The sequence below is a fragment of the Schistocerca americana genome, unplaced genomic scaffold (assembly GCF_021461395.2).
Source record: "Schistocerca americana isolate TAMUIC-IGC-003095 unplaced genomic scaffold, iqSchAmer2.1 HiC_scaffold_51, whole genome shotgun sequence".
In the NCBI taxonomy this organism is placed as follows: Eukaryota; Metazoa; Arthropoda; class Insecta; order Orthoptera; family Acrididae; genus Schistocerca; species Schistocerca americana.
The window spans coordinates 1,510,582-1,531,575 of NW_025726247.1; the positions used below are offsets into that span (position 1 = coordinate 1,510,582).

Sequence of the window (20,994 nt, forward strand, 5' to 3'; positions counted from 1 at the left end):
GACAATTTTCCATCAATTACTATGAACTGTGACCTTTCTGACAGGAAACCACACATCCAGTTGCACAACTGAGACAATACGCCATAGGCACACAATATGATTAGAAAATGCTTGTGAGGAACTGTTTCAAAAAGTCTTCTGGAAATCTACAAATATGGAATCAATTTGAGATCCCCAGTCGACAGCACTTATTACTTTGTGTGACTAAAGAGCTAGCTGTGTTTTAAAAGGTCGATCTTTCTGATACTATCTTGGCTATTTATCAATGAATCATTACCTTTGAGATAATTCATAATATTCAAACACAATATATGTTCCAAAATCCTAATGCAAATCAACATTAGTGATATGAGTCTGTTATTTAGTAGATTACTCCTCTTTTCTTTCTTGAGCATTGGTGTGACCTGAGCAACTTTTCAGTCTCTAGGTATGGATCTTTATCAAATGAGCGGCTATATATGATTTCTAATGGAGCTATTGTATCAGCATTCTCTGAAAGAAACATAACTGCTTTATTACACCAAGGAGAGCTACTACTAAGTTACTCACAGTTGCAGTTGTTCTTGATTTGAATACTGCAATATTTACTTTGTTGTCTTTGGTGAAGAAATTTCAGAAATCCATGTTTAGTAACCCTGCTTTAGTAGCACTGTCATCAGTAACATTACCACAGCTATTGCGCAGTGAAGGTATTGGTTGTGTCTTGCCATTGGTGTACTACACATGCAACCAGAACCTCTTTGGATTTTCTTCCAGATTTCAAAATGAAGTTTCACTATGGGAACTATTAATCACATCTTGCACTGAAATCCACCCTAAGTTTCGAGCTTCAGTAAAACATCACTAATCTTGGAGATGTTGCATTCTTTTAAATTTTGACATGCTTTTTTTAATTGCTCCTGCAGCTGAGTTTTGACATATTTTGTGCACCACCCTTTTAATTTATTTGGTACCCTTTCAATTTATTTGGTATATATCTCTTAATTGATGTCGATACTATTTCTCTGAATTTAAACCATCTCTGGTCTACACTTACATAGTCAGACATGAAGGAGTAGAGACTTAGTAGAGACCGTCTCCTTGGAAGGCATCAAGTTAATTTTTATCTGCTTTATCATTAAATGCCCTATTGTGTACGGCTGAAAATTAATAGAGATAAGGCAAACAGAATGTGCAAAGTAAGTGGAAATTACTCGTCTCTTCCCCGATTACAGTGCAATAGAAGATACTACAAGATGTTGACAGATTGCCATATCTCGGTAGCTTTATATGTAATAATGAGGTCACAGATGCAGAAATCACCAGCAGAACTGGAAAATCAGTCCATATGGTAATTAGGTCTGTAATATGTCAACAAAGCTTTGACTGTACTCCTTTATCGTTTATATGTGTGAGACTTGGAAAATGTCAGTAAAATCAGCACACAGTCTCCATATTTTTCACCAACAATGCTAGAGATGAATTCTGAAGATGTTAACCCAACCAAGTTACAAATGATGAAGTGCTGAGAATACGAGGTCTACACAGCCTGCACAAAATTATTGTTGAAAGAAGACTGAAGATTGCAGGTTATGTTCTACGCATGTAAGGTGGAAGAATCCCAAAATCAACACTGTTGTGGAAATCAATGGACACATACAGATGTACAGGAAGACCTTTTAACACCTGGAACTTTTGCAATGAATCTTCAATCCATGGACACAAACTTGGAGGGAGGTGAGAACTTGGCAGCTGATCGAGTGAACTAGTGGAAACCAGTTCCTTGTATGGTACACAGCAAATCTGGGTAAGTTAGTAAGTAAGTAAGTAAAGTAAGTACAACTGGGGATTTTGCAAAACTGTTGGATGATCGATATTATTGTCTAGATTTGACACTGATGAACTTCTACCTTTTCCTTGATGTGTATTCTTCAAATTGTGAGTTTTATGAGAAAGCTGATAAGTAATTACCAATCAACCTTCCCTCACACGAAATGACATTGTCTCTTTATAAATTCTACTGTGCTAACAATTATCTACTGAGAATCCTCGACTAGGTCTCCGCAGCTCAAATGAGCCAGTTTCTTTTAAATTTCTGTCTTTGGCTATAATTGTCTTCCAAGTATGGTGACACAACATCCTGTCATGAAACTTTTGCCTTTACACTTGTTTACTTTTCTGGACACTGCCTTTTTCTGCACTGTGCACTAAATACACTATGTGAGTAACGCCCAATCTCCAACAACCAATCGTGAACTGTAAACAGTTGTAAACTCTACCAGGGCACATAACAAACAATTAACATTTGCATTTTAGTGTTCTAAGCTGTGAGGTCATCAGCGGACAAATAATTTAGTACCTATTCCTGGACAGCCGGAGTGGCTGTGCAGTTCTAGGCGCAACAGTCTGGAACTGAGTGGCCGCTACATTCGCAGGCTCGAATCCTGCCTTGGGCATGGATGTGTGTGATGTCCTTAGGTTAGTTAGGTTTAATTAGTTCTATGTTCTAGGTGACTGATGACCTCAGAAGTTAAGTCGCATAGTGCTCAGAGCCATTTGAACCTATTCCTGACATGCTGTTGTTTGGAACAACAACTGACATGATCCAAAATATTACTTTCTTTTATTATAGCTTCACTTTTATTTTGTCTAATGATTACTAATTTCAGTATCAAATTCCATCATCAAGCCACTATATGATCAGAAAGCATAGTGTATCGTTAAAATATTGTTTAATAAACAGATTACCATTATATCATCATTCCTTAAAGTAATGTCCAAAGTGGAAGGACAGATGATTAATTTTGAGTATATACTAAAGTCAGAGTACTGAACCGGATATGAAAGAAGGAAAACCAGAAGGGCAGTGAGAGACGGGTGCCTTCTATCACCTTACTTCCTTAATATGTTCATCAAGGAAGTAATAACAGCAACAAAGAAAAGATGACAAGAATCAAAAGGTAATTTCTGGAATACTGCAAGGAAATGTGATAGGACCATTAGATTTACAGTGTATATAAATGATCCAGTAGAAAGTGTCAGAGGCTCCTGAATGTTGTTCACAGGTACTACACTTGTCCATCAGAAAGTAGCAACAACAGAAGGCAGTATCAATTTGCACAATGACCTGCAGAGGATTGGTGAATGATGCAGGCTCTGGCAGTTGACCCTGCACATAAATAAATGTAACATATCACACACACACACACACACACACACACACACACACACACACACACACACACACACACACAGGAAAAGAAATCCAATACTGTACAACTTCACTATTAATGACAAATTGCTGGAAACAGAATTTACTGTAAAATATCAAGAAGTAACTATCCAGAGCAACCTTAAAATGGAATGACCACATAAAACTGCAATAGAAAAGCAGATGCCAGACTAAGATTCACAGGAAGAATCTTAAGTGAATGTAAATTACCCCTGTGTCCTTACCCAGTAGGACTGACAGAAGAGAGAAAGAAGATCCAACGAAGTGCGGAGTGTTTTGTCACAGGATCATTTAGTCACTGTGAGATCATTACAGAGATGCTCAGCAACTCCAGTGGTAGATGCCATAAGAGAGCAGTTGTGCATCACGGAAAGATTTACTACCCAAATTTCGAGAGAGTAGTTTCCGAGAAGAGTCTGACAACATAATAGTTTCTCTCATATACAATTCACGAAATGATCACGTGAAGAAAATTTGAGAAGTTAGAGATAATACAGAAGCATACTGACAGTCATTCTTCCCAAGCACTGTTCACAAGTGGAACAAGGCAGAGGGGATCAGTTGGTGGCATGAGACGTACCCCCTGCCACACACAGTTAGGTGGTTTTTGGAGCATGATGTCGATATGGAAACTTAATTGCATGCATATACACTGCAGATTGATGACATCACAATAGTAAATCAGAGTAGGAACTAAATAAAATGTTTCAGGCCTTAAATCAAGAAATGGTAAAACTAAAGCTAAAAATGAATACAAAGAAGACTAAAGTTATGGCTACAGACAAGAAAGGAGGTGGAGGTAGGACTGACACAAGAACAGGCAATGAGCAACTCAAGAAAGCAACTGAAATTCAATATCTCAGTAGCATTTTGCAAGAAAACAATCAATATTTCAAGGCATTCAAGAAAAGAATAGCACAGGTGAAGAGTTCCTTCCAAAATAAGAAGAAGCTGCAACTGAATAAACATATCAGCTTCCACATTAAGAAAATATTTGTAAAGACCTTTGTGTGGAGTGTTCTGACACACAGATGCTAAATCTGTACATTACAAAAGCCAAAGGAAGCTCGCCTCAAACCTGCTGAAATGTTGTTCTGGAAGACAAGTACAAGAACTAGCTGCATTGACAGAAAAATTAAAGGAAATAGGAGAGAAGAAAGAACCACTGAAAGTTATAGGCCAGGGCAAAGCAAAATACACTGGACACTTAACTGGAGATGATTATCTGAAGGCAAGATCATAGGTAAGAAAACAAGGGGATGACTGAGAACATCCTGCTTAAACAATATGATCAATGAATGGGATTTTCTTCACACATGGAGATGAAGACAACTGCTGAAGAGAGGAAGCTGTGGCTGCAGAGACAAGGTTTAACCTTTTGGAAGAGTAAGGACAAACTAATACAAAATATGAGTCTGCATGGTAGCTACATATGGAATACATGACAACTTCTTGTGTGCAGTCATCAAGTCACTTACCCCAGTAGGTGTCTTATCTACTAAGAGTAAAGGTCACTATTGTGCTTTCAATAGATGTGAACTGCACCCTGAAAATGGTATGTCTAGTTTGCAGTTGTACAGAAGCTTTTTATTTTGCAAAATGGTTCAAATGGCTCTAAGCACTATGGGACTCAACATCTGAGGTCATCAGTCCCCCAAACTTAGAACTACTTAAACCTAACTAACCTAAGGACATCCCTGCCTGAGGCAGGATTCGAACCTGCGACCGTTGCAGCAGCACGGTTCCGGGCTGAAGTGCCTAGAACCAATTGGCCACAGTGGTCAGCTTATATTTTGCAAAGAAATTTTTGATAATAAGATGAACTGATGCTGGTACTTGCTACTGAAACCAGTAGTACTTAGACACAACAAAAATGTGACTATAGAATTAAGAAAAATTTTTCCAAACAATCGAGTAATTTTTTCAAAACAACACCACAATAGGGAATACATATTTTAAACTACAGACACAAAAAAAAAAAGAGAAACTGTAAAGATCTTGAGTTTTATAAGACCCTCTTGGGAGGAAAATATAAGATACCAATTACAAATTATTTGTTTCAGTTCCTTTAGAATAATTTCCTGTTTCACAGGTGCCTTGAAGAAAATAAAAGATCTAGAAAGTGTCTTAATGACAACCGATGGCCTCATGTTGACAATAATTGGTAAACTTGCAAGGCATACTTTTTTATGTAGTATAAACTACAAAACTGTTAGCATCGTCAGCTAAAATTTACTTCTTCTGTCTTAATATACCTTCCTTCACTTACAGCTGCAGTGTGGAGACAGGGGTGAGGGTGGGAGCGGGGATGGGGGCGAGGGTGAGGGCGTACTGCTTTAAAATGGTGATTCTTGTATTGATATTCTTAACAACAGATTTATATCTTTTGCTTATGAAAGTCTGCATGTGATGACAGCTGCACTAGTAATACCTTCACAGGTTCGTATTCAAGTTGCAAGGCTAGATCTATGCCAGCCATTACATGTTCCCAGCCTTTCCTCCTCGTGATCTGGTTGTAGCGTCGGGACTGCAGGGTGTCTAAGCTGATGTTCAGACCGTCAAGCCCTGCCCTCTGCAAGGCAACCAGCTGTCTTGTCAACATGAGGCCATTGGTTGTCATTAAGACACTTTTGAGATCTTTTATTTTCTTCAAGGCACCTGTGAAACAGCAAATTATTCTAAAGAAACTGAAACAAATAATTTGCTACATTGCTGCTGCATATGAAACAAAACTCCAGTTGATAAATTGAAAATACAAATTTCTTAAAAGTTAACTGTACATTTGCCCCAATACAAAGAGATATGAAGTGTTAGTAAACTGAATTGAAGAATGCAAGTTAAGATAGCAATGAAAAAATAATTAGAGGCATAAGATCACCTACTGCAACAGGGAAATGGGAATCAATATGAACCATTACCCAGCTACTGTCAACTGATTCCATGTCTCCATGCACACTGTATAAACCACTGTTGGTTTGTCCAACAAAGTACATTGTTGTACCACACATTATGGTTTTTCCCCATTCAATGCTCATGTAGAGTGTGGGAAGAATGATTTTTTAAATGGTTCTGTGCATGCTGTAATTAATCTTGCCTTCATGGTCCCTATAGGAGTGATACATATGTGGTTATTGTATAATCCCTAAATACCTCGCTTAATACTGGTTCCTGAAATTTTATAAGTTGGGTTTTGTCATATATTTGGCGTCTATCTTCACTTGTCTGGCATTTCCAATTTTTAGTAGCTTGTTGATGCTCTCCCATGCATCAAATAAATCTATGATCAATCATGCTACACTATTTTGTATACATTCAATGTCTGCCATTAGCCTTACTTGTTATGGGTCATACTTAAGCAATATTCTAGAATGGGCCACACAAGTATTTTGTAAGCAATGTCCTCTATAGACTGATTGCATTTTCCAGTATCTTACTAACGAATTAAAGTCTGCATGCTGCTTTGCCTACAAGTGAGTCTATGTCACCATTTCATTTCATCCAGATATTTGTATTAGTTGACCAATTAAAACTGTGATTATTTGTTAATGTAGTCATACAATACTGTCTTTTATTTGTTTTGTGATGTGCTCCAATTTACATTTCTGAAAACTTAAACTCAGTTGCCTATCTATGGACCAATTTGAAATGTTATGATCTGACTCAAATTTGTGCAGATTTTTTTCAGGCAATAATTCATTATAGACAACTCTATCATCCAGGAAAAGTATGAAGTTCCTTATAATATCGTCTTCCAGAACATTAAGGTACAACATTAATGTAATGGTATAAATTACTATAACTGTATAAATAAGTTTATAAGTGTGTAAAATACATTGAACTATTTGTTACAACAAAACATTGTACTGGTATACTCAGCAAGATGTTAAATCAGCAGATAGCTACATTTTATGTTCAACATTTTGTGTACAGCATATATGCTGGAAAGGATTTATACCCAAATTAAATAAATCTGAAGAAATGGTAGTGTGTCTCTGGAAAAAAAAAATCCATAAAAACTCATACAGTCCAATTTGCTATTATGTCACTGTTACTGAAATATAATACAAAGTAACTGAATTCGATGAACATTCTCAGAGTGCAATATGCCTCAGAGTGAAATGCACAGTAATGTCAACATTATTTTTCAAGGCTATGTTTGTGAAAATGGATGAAAGCAAACCACACATTTTGTTCTCAGTCTGCGGAAGCATTATGCACTGTGAAACATTGTACTGCCGTTCTACATAAAAGCTGTCTCATTGCCAACATCTTTCCCCTGCTGGCTGTTCTACACTTCTCATCACTGATTCAACACGTTGTAAGATATTTTATGCTGTATGACACCACAGTCCAGTCTGGTTAGGACAGCATAAAAATAATATATGAATTTCAGTATTGAAAGTGGAACAGCAGAACAGCTCTCATCACACTGGATATCAAATCGAGGTTGGATTACAGCCATGGGTACATCATTTCATGCTACTCAACTGTATGTCATATGTCAGAGTTCTTCAACTGTAGTGGCTGGCGACTGGTGGCCGGCGACTGGTGGCATACCCATCTCTTGGCATCCTGTGAACAGACTTTCTCCACAGGTGACAGATTTGAAGAAAATGCTGGATACGGCAACAGTGGAACACTCTCTGTATCGAGGTAGCACAGTACAGCTCAGGTGATGTGTAGTATTGCATTATCTTGTTAAAAGATAACATCACGGAGCCCTTGAAAATAGGGCACAGCGATAGGCCTTAACAAAACACAAATGCAATGGCTGCTGTCCAAATAACTGGCTATGTGAACCAGAGGTTGTGACATGTATCCAGTTGCACCCCATACCATCACATCACATGCTGGACCCGCATGTGAATGTTAGGTACAATCTGGCCAGGTCTGTTGGCATCAGAGCCTCCACACACAAGTACATCAATTGTGACGATGTTGCAGAACCGAGACTCATCTGATACGATGACACAGTGCCATTCCTGTGTCTGGCATTGTTGTCAGTTGCACCGCTGTCAGTTCACCTCTCTCTAGAGCTGCATTAAGGGCTTGACAGTCTGTGCTGCTCCAGATGCCATCACATTGTCTGTGTGGATACTTGTCTCACTGTATACAAGCCCACTTCCTCATTAAATGTACACAACTTCACTGCAGGATCACGTACGCATGAGCCAACACTTGTCTGCCCTCTCAGGTGCTAGTTGGGTGGCACTACTGAGGCCCTGCAAGGCATTTAGCATGTCCCACCTGAACCTACCAATTCTATGTTTGCACAAAATGAGATTCTGTGCAATGCAAGCAGCAATATAGTGAAACAATAAACCAGAGTCTCAGCAGACCATGAGCCTGCCACTGCCAAATCTGGAATGCTGATAAACATTTATCCTTCTTCCATTATGCTTAACACGGACTTCGTGTAAACAACCAACACTGAAATAGAATTTCTGAATGAGAAACCTGCTCCATAAGCTTTTCTTGCATACAGAATATGCATGGGAGTGCTGAAAAGTAATGCCTCTGAATTTTTTATTCTGTTCTCAATATCGGTCGAGGTATGACACGTCACGCATATTACTTGGTCAACTTTCCCACTTCACTGACTCATGGCACACCCACCTCCCGCAAACAGATGGAGTCGGAATAGGCAGCCCAATCTGGCCAGAGATTGTGAATATGTTTACGGTGCACTTCGAGGAAGAGGCCCTGATGTCATCCAAATGGAAATCCATCTTCTTCTTCTTCTTCTTCTTCTTCTTCTGTTATGTGGATAACACACTTGTCATCTGGCCTCATGGAAGAGACAAACTTCTTGACTTCTTTGTACATCTGAACTCCACACGCCACAAAATCAAATTCACTATGGAGACCAAAGAAGAAGGAAGACTACCATTCCTGGACATCATAGTCAGGAGAATAACAGACAGCACCCTGTGCCACAGCGTGTATCTGACTCTATAAAACACATAAACTCAGTTTTCCCTATGGCACTGTGAATAATTTCAATAACAAAAAGTGAGATGAATGTTGCAGCGTACATTTAATTTCCACTTTGGCTTTGCATTCAAGATCAGTCTTACCTGAGAGTGCAACATTACATCTTTGGTTAATTTAATTATATGTTCATTAGATTTTGGTTATAAGGCACGTTTTGCTGCCTAATGTTTCATCTCCAAATGCTGGAAACAATCCATGGAGGAAGAGGAGTATGTAAGACATTGGTGGACCATGTTGGAAGAATCTGTGAATTTCAATACTCTGTAGAAGAGCTCAATCATTTGAAAATAACTTTCAGACCTTGTGGCTATTCTAACAGATATACATAGGGCACTACATTCTAAAATATTTGCATCTTTCAGTGAAAAACAAGCAACTAGAGGAAAAGTTCTCTTGCCACTTGTAAAAACAGTTGCAGATGGTGACCTCCGAGTGCTATAAAGAGAAGGTATTGACGCAGTGCTTAAACCAAACTGAAGACCAGAACAGCAGCCATACTCAAGCAAATTGCTGTGCAGTAGTTTCAGTGAATTTGACAATGATGTGGCTGCTTTCATGGTGGCCCAGTCATATTGTGGGGTAGGGAATGCCAGTGACAGAGCTGGAATTGTAGGTGACAGATGGGTTTTTGGCAAAGCCTTGTATCAATACCTCCTTAATTATTGAGCTGAAAAACTGTAAAAAACATTCATACAGTAAAATCACACAAAAAAAATTTCCTATTTCTGCAGGTATTGCGCCTTCTGTTTCTTTTTCATTACAAAAACATATTGATTCAAGTTTATAAAGTCACAGCTATGTCACTGTGATTTGTGTAACACACATTCTGGAACATGTTCCAGGAATGTCATGAAACAGACAGCTTTAAATACTTACTCTAGCTCATCTTTCAAGACTTGCATGCCAAAAACAACACCATCTGTCCAATCTGTTTTTAATTCACCTTCATGTAAAAATTTCTCCACAAAGGATATCATCTTCCATGTAGGCAGTGCAAGAGGAAATTCCACACTCACATTTGGGTAACCAAGTGGATTCTGTGTCTTCTCAGAACCAAGTACAATCAACCCAATTTCATCTTTACCACTGGTAAATATCTGGAAACATATTAAATGGTAATAATAAGTTTTGTTTATAACAAGTTGTATACCAATAAAAACATCATGCACAGATACTCTTTATAAATTATTTAATTCGATAGATAAAAAATCTACTCACCAAGCAGTGGCAGAACACACACATAAAAGACTGTTGTGATAGGCAAGTGTTTGGAGCCAGTGACTCCTTCTTCAGGCTGAAGGGTTGCAGGGGAAGCAAGAAGGGTGTAGGAAAAGGACTGGAGAGGTCTAAGAAAAGGGGTAGATTTTGGGAAAGTTACCCAGAACCATGGGTCATGGGTGACTTACCTTACAGGATGAGAAGGAAAGACTAATTGTTGGGGACTGCATCGGGCAAGATTCGGAAACCTGAGAGCTTAAAGGTGGAAGACAGGGTAATATGCAAGACAGAGATTACTACTAAAACTGTACATGAGTTAATAAGAGTGAGAAGCTAAGTGTATTGTATGCAACAACTGTGGGAGGGAGCAGTGAAAACAGACGGGAAAGACAATGAAAGATGTAGAAACCTAAAACAGAGTGAAGCAAAGAGTAATTACAGTAAAGAAAATCTGAGAAAGGAGAAATTAACGTAAATTAAGGCGAGGTGGGTGGTGAGAACCAAGGACACGTTGTAGTGCTAGTTCCCACCTGCAGAGTTCTGAGAAACTGGTGTCTGGCGGAAGAATCCAGGTGGCATGTGTGGTGAAACAAGTGCTGAGGTTGTGTATGCCATGTTGTAGAGCATGATCTGCAACAGGATATTGCGAGTTCCAGGTATATACACTTTGCCTATTCCCATTTATCCTAACTGATAATTTGGTGGTAGTCATGCAGATGTAGAAAGCTGAACAGTGTTTACATAATAGCCGGTATATGACATGTGTCGTTTCTATTTTTCGCCTGATCCACAGTTCTGTGTGAATTTCCCAAAATCTACACCTTTTCCTGGAACTCTCCAGGCCTTTTCCTTTACCCTTCTTCCTTCCCCTTCAACGCTTCTGTCTGGAAGAGCCACTGTCTTTGATGTGTATGTTCTGCTGCCGCTTGGTGAGTAGATTTTTTATCTATTCAATTAAATAATTTTAACAATAATTCATTGTTTTTGTTGTTACAGTTACTCTTTATAACCTACTTAAAATACATCACGTACCCTCCTCTCCACAATTCTTCGGACACATAGTTTTGCCTTTTGTAAAAAATCACTGCGTTTCTGTATAACATACTTGGAGTCAAAGTGTCCAACATCTGTTACAATTATAAACAGATGAAAGAAAGTCATTGTATTTATTGGCAGTATTACGCAAACAAATATTTTGAAAGAGTTCCAGTGGTATAAATTTACAATATCTTACAAATAAATATATACGTTTATTCTTTAAATCAATTCTTAGCAATAACATAATAGTATAAATTGCAGAATCAATATAGCCAATTTTAATGTAATGACTGCAATACAAATACAAAATAACAGTGGTAAGTTATAACAAATTAGAGAGAGAGAGAGAGAGAGAGAGAGAGAGGGAGAGAGAGAGAGAGAGAGGCATTTAGACAATGTTTCATTACAGTGTGAAACTTATTAGAATTAAAATGAAGCCATAGTGAATTATTACATTCCAAAAATAATAATTATTGTGTTCTTTCACCCCAAAATAATACATTCATTAGGCAATATATACTTTTAATTTGAGAAAATTTTCAACAGCTCTGAACTTCACTGCTTCGATGAATTTATTACATGTGTCAATGAATGAGGGTTGATAACACTGCTTTAGTCATTCAATTGTTCATCATGTGATATTCGCAATGTTCTTAATAACTTCTTATGTAAAGTTCTATCATCAAAAAGATAATCTACGTAAGTTTTAAAAGTCGCGAATCTTTAAACAACAATTTGAAAATGGGTATATCAGTATTCTGTATACATTCTAGCATTGCTAGATTTACTTTTAAATTTTAAAGTATATGAGCAGATTGAGCGAATTTCCATCCAGAAAATTTGCTGTTGGCAAGACCTCACTACAAAGAAAAATGGTCTTTCCGGAGTCAAATGCAAAAAAATTCATAAATACCAGCATTGTAAGTGATACAAACAGGTATTAAGCACCGGGCATAAATATCGTTCTGCTTGATGAGAAAAAAAGTAGGTAGATGAAAGAGTAAATTGGGTGCAAGGATTGAACATAAACTCACCCAAATTGCAAAAAAAAAAAAAAAAAAAAAAAAAAAAAAAAAGAGGGTCACTGCTCAAGAAGTGAGAACTGCCCCCCTTTTCTTTTACAGGTTTGTTTTCATTTTTCAGATGAGACCATGTCCCCCATATGTGAAGGAAATAGCCAATATGTAAAGAGAATTACAGATAAAGAGTTTTCTAGAATGAGATTTTCATTCTGCAGCATAGTGTGCACTGATATGAAACTTCCTGGCAGATTAAAACTGTGTGCTGGACCAAGACTCAAACTTGGTGATCGTAACCCCAGACCTGTGTTGCCATTTTGGGAGGTAGATCTCGTATCTGGAAAGAGGAGATGACAGTTAGGGTACTATGGGTGAGCAGCTGCCATCAATTTTTGATGGTGCAGAACCCACAATAGTGGAACTGCTGCCTAGTCCAAAGGCACCTGTTACCAGTCTTACCCCACAATAGTGTATCGAATCCAGACGTAATGTCGAAGCTGATAAAAAGTCATATGAGAGATTCCTGTAATCTAGGTGTGACTGCACTAATGCTGGATACAGCCATATCAAAGTAGAGTGGACCACACCGTGGTCGGTGTCGCTGAGGCATAGAAGAGCATTCAGGTGCGACCTACATGTCTGCTTTAGTTGACAAAGACGGGGAAGCCATGTCAACTAGGCATCAAAGACCGGTCCTAAAAAACACAATGACAGAAATGCATAACGTAGGTCATGGCAGCCAAAAAATGGATGCTATGAGTGAAAGGCCAAGATTGTGCTTGGTGTATTGCTCCCTGCATTCTGCCTCCAGCAATAGCCGTCGTGGATGAACAGAAAAGATGGGGACACCAAATGTCATGCAGCTGCTGCCAGATCATTGATAGCCACAGAAAGGAGAGTGGCACTCAAAACAGAACCTTGTGCAAGCCCCTTCTCCTGCAGGGGGGGATGCTACAGGAGGCACCAACCTGTACCCAAAAAGTGTGACATGGAAGAAAGATCTGGATAAAAATCAGGAGTGGGTCATGGAGGCCCCACTCCTTTAAGGTGGCAAGGACGTTATGGCTCCATGTGGTATCATAAGACATATACGCAGATCAATGAAAACTGCAAGAAGGAAATGATGCTGAGCAAAAGCTGTTCAGATAGCACACTTCAAGTGGACTAAATTATCTTCAGTAGAGCGCCCTTGGCGAAAAGCACCCTGGATCGAAGCCAAAAGATCCGGGGATTCAAGGACACAATACAGCCTTCGACTAACCATATGTTCAAGTAACTTGCAGGACACTGAGTAAACAATCTGGACGACAGCTGTCTGTTTGAAGAGGCAATTTATCTGATTTCAAAATTGGAATAACGGCATTTTCTCGCTACTGGGAAGAGAATTCTGCATTGCACCAGGGATGGTTAAAGAAAGGCCAGGTACACTGACGGAAAAATTTGCAACACCAAAAAATAATTAATGTAGAGTAATTAAATACCAGGAATATATTTGTTGAGACAACGTATGTAAAGTGATTAACGTTGCAGGATCAGAGATCAATGTGAGTGTGAGATACGCCACTTCAAATGTAAATGTAAATGCTGGTACGCTGTTGTACACGTGTCATGTGTCAGTTTGTGGGATGGAGTTCCATGCCTGTTGCACTTGGTTGGCCAATATAAGGACAGTTAATGATGTTTGTGGATGGGTTGAAGCTGTCATCAGATGATGTCCAATATGTGCTCGATTGGAGGTAGAGCTGGTTATCGAGCAAGCCAAGGCAATATGTTGACACACTATAGCATGTTGGCTTACAACAGCAGTATGTGAGCAAGTGTTATCCTGTAGGAAAACACCTCCTGGAATGCTGTTTGTGAATGGCAGCACAACAGGTCAAATAACCAGACGGACATACAAATTTGCAGTCAGCGTTCGTGGGATTCATACAGACAGTTTTGTCAGTGGAAAAGCGAAAGCCATTGTTGATGCTCCAGGAGTAAAGACAATCAGGACATTGCTGAAGATGCCACTAAGTGAGACAGGTTCATAGAGAACTGCAATAGAAGGCAAAATTGTCAAAAAAAAAGGGAGCCGGAGATGCCCAGTGGGAGACAGGCCGTTATAGGGTTAATGGCGATAGCAAAGAGAATGACACTCAGAATGGAACCCTGAGACACACCATATTCCTGGATAAAGGTTTCCGACAAGGCAGACCCTTCATGCACCTCGAAAACTCGGTCTTTTAAAAATGTCTGAAGGAAACAGGGTAGGTGGCCACGGAAGCCCTACATGTGAAGAATATGGAGGGTACTAGCTCTCTAGCAGGTGTCATAGGCCTTCTCCAAATCGAAAAACACGGCGACAATCTGGGATTTCTGCAGAAAACCATTCATGACATGGGTGGGCAAAATAATGAGACGGTCCACTGCAGAATGACGTGTTGAAAGCCACACTGTGCATTCATCAAAAATTGTGAGACTCGAGCCACCATATCATCCGGGCATGAATCATATTTCCCATCACCTTGCGAACACACTGGTAAGAGAGATGGAGTGGTAGCTAGAAGGAAGTGTGTGTGTGTGTGTGTGTGTGTGTGTGTGTGTGTGTGTGTTTGTGTGTGTGTGTGTCAGAGAGAGAGAGCTAATTTCGGCAAGAGCTGGATTTCAATCAATAAACTGAGTTGAATTCTGCTGTTGTGGTCTTCATCCAACTACTGCTTTGGTGCATCTCACCAGCCTATTCCAGCCTTAGTAAGCCTCTTCATCTCTGCATAGTATTTCAACCTAAATCCACTTAGAATGGTGAACCACCATTCAGAGAATAACTTTTTAACAACACAGTTTGACTTCTGTAAAGGCTTCTATACTGAGAATCCAACATAATATCTCACAAATTCAATTCCAGTAGAATTAAATAGTGGAAATCATCCCCTCTGTCATCTTGCCAAAGCCTTTGACTGTTTAGATTAAAAAATTCTGTGAGGGGAAGCTAAAATAGTATGGCATTAAAAGTCTTCCCCTTGCATGGATTGAGTTGTACTTTAACTACAGAAAATGGAAGGTCACATTAACAAATAATAAGACAGGAATAAGATTAAACTCAAAAAGGGAGAACATAAAATATGGTGCGGCACACAGTGTTTGCTTCCAAGTCCACAAAAATGATTTACTTGGGGCACTGGAGGGCTTTGGAAAAACTCTAAGGTTTTGCAGTGTCACAAACTTATTGATGCAAGATCTAAACTCATCCATACCAAAAACATCCAGGAGAATAACAGAACAGGCTTGTACTGATCCACAGGTACCAGCTTAATGCCTAAAAACTTGTATTGTGCAGTTCTAAAGAAATAAAAGTGATTTGCATGGATTGAGTTGTACTTTAACTACAGAAAATGGAAGGTCACATTAACAAATAATAAGACAGGAATAAGATTAAACTCAAAAAGGTAGAACATAAAATATGGCGTGGCACACAGTGTTTGCTGCCAAGTCCACAAAAATGGTTTACTTGGGGCACTGATAAGATTATCAAAAATAGGGATAAATGGGCAATTAGGCTCCTGTGTTCTAAGTACCTGGGTATGCAGATACCACTCACGTGTGAGACCAGCATGTGAGTCAGTTAACCGAGAAGCTCAGTTCTGACCAATTTGTGCTTAGAAATCTCTTACTGAATGAAACTGGACAAAGGATTGCTAACACACTTTCACTCAGTTTACTCATATGGCATAATCTTCTGAGGTACTTCAGCTAAGCGGAAAAAAATATTTATTCTACATCTTGAAAAAGCTTCTTCAGGGACCCATGGATTCTCACACTTACATGCCTATAGAAGTTATATTCCCTAATGGTATTTGTGATTAATAACAAGATTTAGTTTAAGATAGACTCAGCAATTCAGAACTGCAATACTAGAAGCAAAAGTAATTTCCATATATAAAAACCTAAAATCAGGGTTGCCACAAGTTTCTCCAAGTGAAATTCCCTGATATTTCTCTGATTCCACAGACACATTTTAGAATTTTTCCCCAACAAATTTTGAGGTCTCAAGGGGAGGTAAGGACATACGTTGACAAAAGAATGTAAGGGCTTTGTATTTCTCCCCCATTTTGTTTTAGGGCGCAAAAACAACTAGGGTCATATGTGTCCATGCCAAAACTGTGAAACACAAAGATGAAGAGAGGAGTTAAAAATGATTACATGTCAACGTTTAATGACAGGAGAGAGGACAGCTACAATCATGGATGTGAAGAAAGGTCTATGAAATACGCAATAGGGAAATGGAGGCCCAGAACTAAAAATTAAATGGCCTTCACCATATTGCTACAACTGATAAAAAGTAAAACACGGTCAACAGCCCACGCATTGTTCACTAAAACGGCCAATAACTCAGATGGCAAACCCAAATATGAACGTAAACGGTAATAAAAAAGGGCATCCCCTCAGGAAACAGCAGACAGTTAAAAGTTGGGTGCAATGTACACAAAGTAGTGGGGGAGCACCACTTAACAAATGGTTATGGCTAAAAAGGCAGTGCCCAATATGCAACCTAGTTAAATGACCTCCTCGCCGCAGGAGGACTGAGAGGAGGTTGTCCAAGCCACTGGAAGAGGCTTAAAACCCAGAGCTTATTCCTATGAATGGAGGACCAGTGGTAATGCCAAAGTGACACCACCTCCTGACAGAAAGCAACAAGAGATCATCAGAGGGAATGCAAGAATTATTGGGCTGATGTATGAGGAATGCAGCTTTGGCAGCAGTGTCAGCAACCTCTTGGACCGATATGACCTGTAACCGACGTAAACATCACAGTGGCTCCATAAAAAGTGAGCAAGTGGAAGCTTACCTGGAACCGGTGCACTAAGGGATGGACAGTCTACAGTGCACAGAGGCTTTGAAGGATGCCGAGAGAGTCTGAGCAGTGACACAGTTGAAAAGAGTATGTCACCAGATGTACTCCATGATCTGATACAGGGTGAAGAGCTCTGCTGTAAATACTCAGCAATGTGCCGGAAGTCAGTACCAAAAAATGTTGGTTGATGTTGAAGGCACACCCGACACCGTGGTCAGTCCAAGAGCCATCAGTGTACACAAAGATACTGTTGCGAAATTCCATGCATAGGTCGTGAAACTGAAGGCAATTGAGCAAGCCTGGTGCAGTGTCTTTAGAAAGTGAATGAAGGTCAAGGTGAAGATGGGCTGCCGCACGAAGCCAAGATGGTGAAGGGTTCACACCCATCGAAAAAGCTGAAGGGAGCATGAAGTGGGAGGACCAAGATAGTTTTGTATAAAGCACGAGCCTCAGGAATTTTGTAGTTTCAATGAATGGAAGAGCAACAGGCGCAAGATGTAAAAATGGTGGGAGAAACCAGCTGTGCTGCCAGAAATTCACACAAATGTTTTTGTCAGTAGAAAAACAAAAGCCACTGTCGATGCTCCGTGAGTAAAGACGATCGAGACATTGCTGAAGACACCACTCAATGAGACAGGTTCATGAAGAGCAGCAGTAGATAGCAAAATTGTCAACAAAAAGAGAGCCAGAGATGCCCGGCAGGAGACAGGCCATTGTAGGGTTAATGGCGACAGCAAAGACAATGACACTCAGGACAGAACCCTGAGGTACACCATTTTCCTGGATAAAGGTGTCCGAGGAGGCAGACCCCATACGTACTTCGAAAACTCGTCTTTTAAAAATTCCTCAAGGAGATGGGGCAGTTGGCCCCATGTGTAGAGAGTACAAACGATACTAGTCCTCCAACAAATGTTGTAGGCTTTCTCCAAATTGAAAAACACAGCTAGTCTGGGATTTCCACAGAAAACCATTCATAACATGGGTAAACAAGGTGGGTGATAGCCAGAAGGAAGTTGTTTGTCCTTACCGGGCTTAGGTGTGGGTATGACAGTGCCTTCACAACAGTTGCTGGATAACATGCCCTCTGCCCAGGTCTGGTTGTATGTATTAAGCAAAAAGTGCTTGCCCACAAGAGAAAGGTGCTGCAACATTTGAAAGTTAACAGTGTCTGGTCCAGGGCGGAGGATTGAGATGAAGTGAGAACGTGATCTAGCTTCCTCATAGTAAAAGCAGCACAGTAACACACACGATTCTGAGAAGAGGAGGGTATTGCCCAGGTCTTGTCTGCTCATTTCCAATAGAGGTAGGCAGGATGATAGTGGGAGGAGCTCAAAATTTCTGCAAAATGGCGACCCAAGGTGTTGGAGATAGCAATATGGTACACGATGATATTGTCTGCTACTGTCAGGCCAAAAATTGGGGAATGGATCTTGCTCCCAGAGAACCGTTGGAGATTGGTGCACACGATGGAAGAGGGGGGTGAAACTGTTAAAAGAACTAGTGAATGAAGTTCAGCTACCTTTTTGGTTATCCCGAAGAATGCGAATTGCATTGCAGCAGGCTTCAGTCCACCAAAGGACTGGGACACAGCATGGTAAAGAGGAAGTGTGAGGAGTGGAATGTTCTGCGATGGTAAGGATAATGTTTGTAAGAAATTCCACCTGGTCGTGACAACTGCGGAAATCATGTTTGTTGAAGGTCGCCAGGTAGGGGTAAAGTCTCCAGTCAGCCTTAGTAAGCTGCCATTTTGATGTGCATGGAGGTGGGGTAGGAATCAGCAAATGGATAGCACACAGGAAGTGGTCGCTCGAGTAGGTGTCAGAAAGAACGGACCGTTCAAGATGATGTGCAGGACGGGCAGTGAAGACGGAAAGGTCCAAATGGGAATAAGAGTGTGACGAGTCTGAAAGCAACATGGGTGCTTCTGTGTTAAAGATGAAAAGGTTAAGTTGATTAAGAATGGCAGCGAAGACGGCACCTCTCGGATAGGTTCTGGAAGAGCCCCAAATGGGATGGTGTGCATTAAAGCCCTCAAGCAGCAGAAATCGGCGAGGAAGCTGTCCAATAAGCTGGAGGAAGTCGAACCTGGTGACATCGAATGACGGAGGGATGTAAATGGTAGAAAGGGAAAAGTTCAAGTGAGGAAGGAAAAGACAGACTGCAACAGCTTGATGACAGGTAGTCAGGGAGATGGATGGGTTGACTATGAATGTCATCCCATATGAGCAGCATGACTCCCCCATGAGACAGAATGCCAACCTCGAACAGAAGGTCAAAACAGACCAGGAAGAAATGCGAAAGCTCAAAGCAGTCGTGAGGATGCAATTTTGTTTCCTGAAGGCAGAGTACAAGTAGAAGCTGCGATTCTAAAAGCAGTTATAAATCCTCTTTGTTGGATCAAAGGCTGCAAAAGTTGCATTGGAGGACAGTCACGATGAGGACAATACAAAGGGGTGTCACCTCGGCAGCTGCCGAGTGCCAGTCTGCAAAAACTCGCTGCTACAGGGCACAGAGGCAAGAGGATCCTGCTCCATGAGGTCCTACAGAAGTGTCGGCTTTCTTCTGCTGTTGACATGAGGAATCCAGGGCATGATGTCTGTAGTTCAACAATGCCTAGATGATCTTTACTAAAGTTCGATTGCATCTGCATTATTACTTTGTGCCAAGAAGGGCTCTCAGCAAGGGTAGCGTCCAGGCATCGTGGAGTGAACCGTGGCAATGTTGTTCGGGCATGGAGGAGATACAGAGGGACAGGAACTGTCAGTGACATACCTTGCTCAGGCGTCCCGAGGGCTACCACTGCTGTGGGTGCCTGCTACCAATGGATTATGGCTCTGAGGACCCCTGACAGCAATGCCACTGTGTCGAATGATGCTTTTCGTTCAGCCACCGGACGTCATGTTACAACTCAAACTGTGTGCAATAGGCTGCATTATGTGCAGTTTCACTCCACACATCCATGGTGAGGTTCATCTTTGCAACTGCAACACCGTACAGCACGGTACAGATGAACCCAATAACAAGCTGAATTGGACTGCTTAGGATTGGCATCACGTTCTCTGCACCAATGAGTGTCACTTATGCCTTCCGACGATTGTCAGATATGTGTTTGGAGGCAACCCAGTCACGTTGAACTCTTAGACACACTGTCAAATGAGTGACGCAAGGTGGAGGTTCCCTGCTGTTTTGGGTGGGATTATGGGGGGCTGATGCACACTGTTGGTGGTCATGGTAGGCACCATGACAGCTGTGCTATAAGTGAATACCATCCTCATATTAGAACAAATAAGCCCTCGGTCACAAATATTAAGTCAAAATTGACCAGGTTTCAATGCTACTATGAGCGTCGTCTTCAGAATTAGACTAACTGTTCTAAAACATATTAGGTATATAATACATTAATAAAATTAAAGTTTGTACTGACTGGAAAAGATGAAGTACAAACTTTAATTTTATTAATGTATTATATACCTAATATGTTTTAGAACAGTTAGTCTAATTCTGAAGACGACGCTCATAGTAGCGTCGAAACCTGGTCAATTTTGACTTAATATTTGTGACCGAGGGCTTATTTCTTCTAATATAATTCTGACACGGGCACTGAACCTTACCAGCTATGTTCAAAGTTTTACGAATGCCATCCTCCGACCAATAGTGCAGTCGTATTGGCAACATATTGG

The 20,994-nt window shown here is 40.3% G+C and overlaps 1 protein-coding gene across 1 annotated transcript in view; it reads right to left on the reverse strand.

The window, feature by feature from the left end:
* The window catches only part of LOC124585879 (molybdenum cofactor biosynthesis protein 1-like), a 40,251-nt gene that overhangs the window by 8,185 nt on the left and 11,072 nt on the right, over positions 1-20,994 (reverse strand). The window contains exons 2-3 of the mRNA XM_047131402.1: positions 10,082-10,302; positions 5,643-5,898 (exon numbers count right to left, since the gene is read on the reverse strand). Of these exons, the coding sequence (XP_046987358.1) occupies positions 5,643-5,898; positions 10,082-10,302 (477 nt within the window). The remainder of the gene's footprint in view (positions 1-5,642; positions 5,899-10,081; positions 10,303-20,994) is intronic.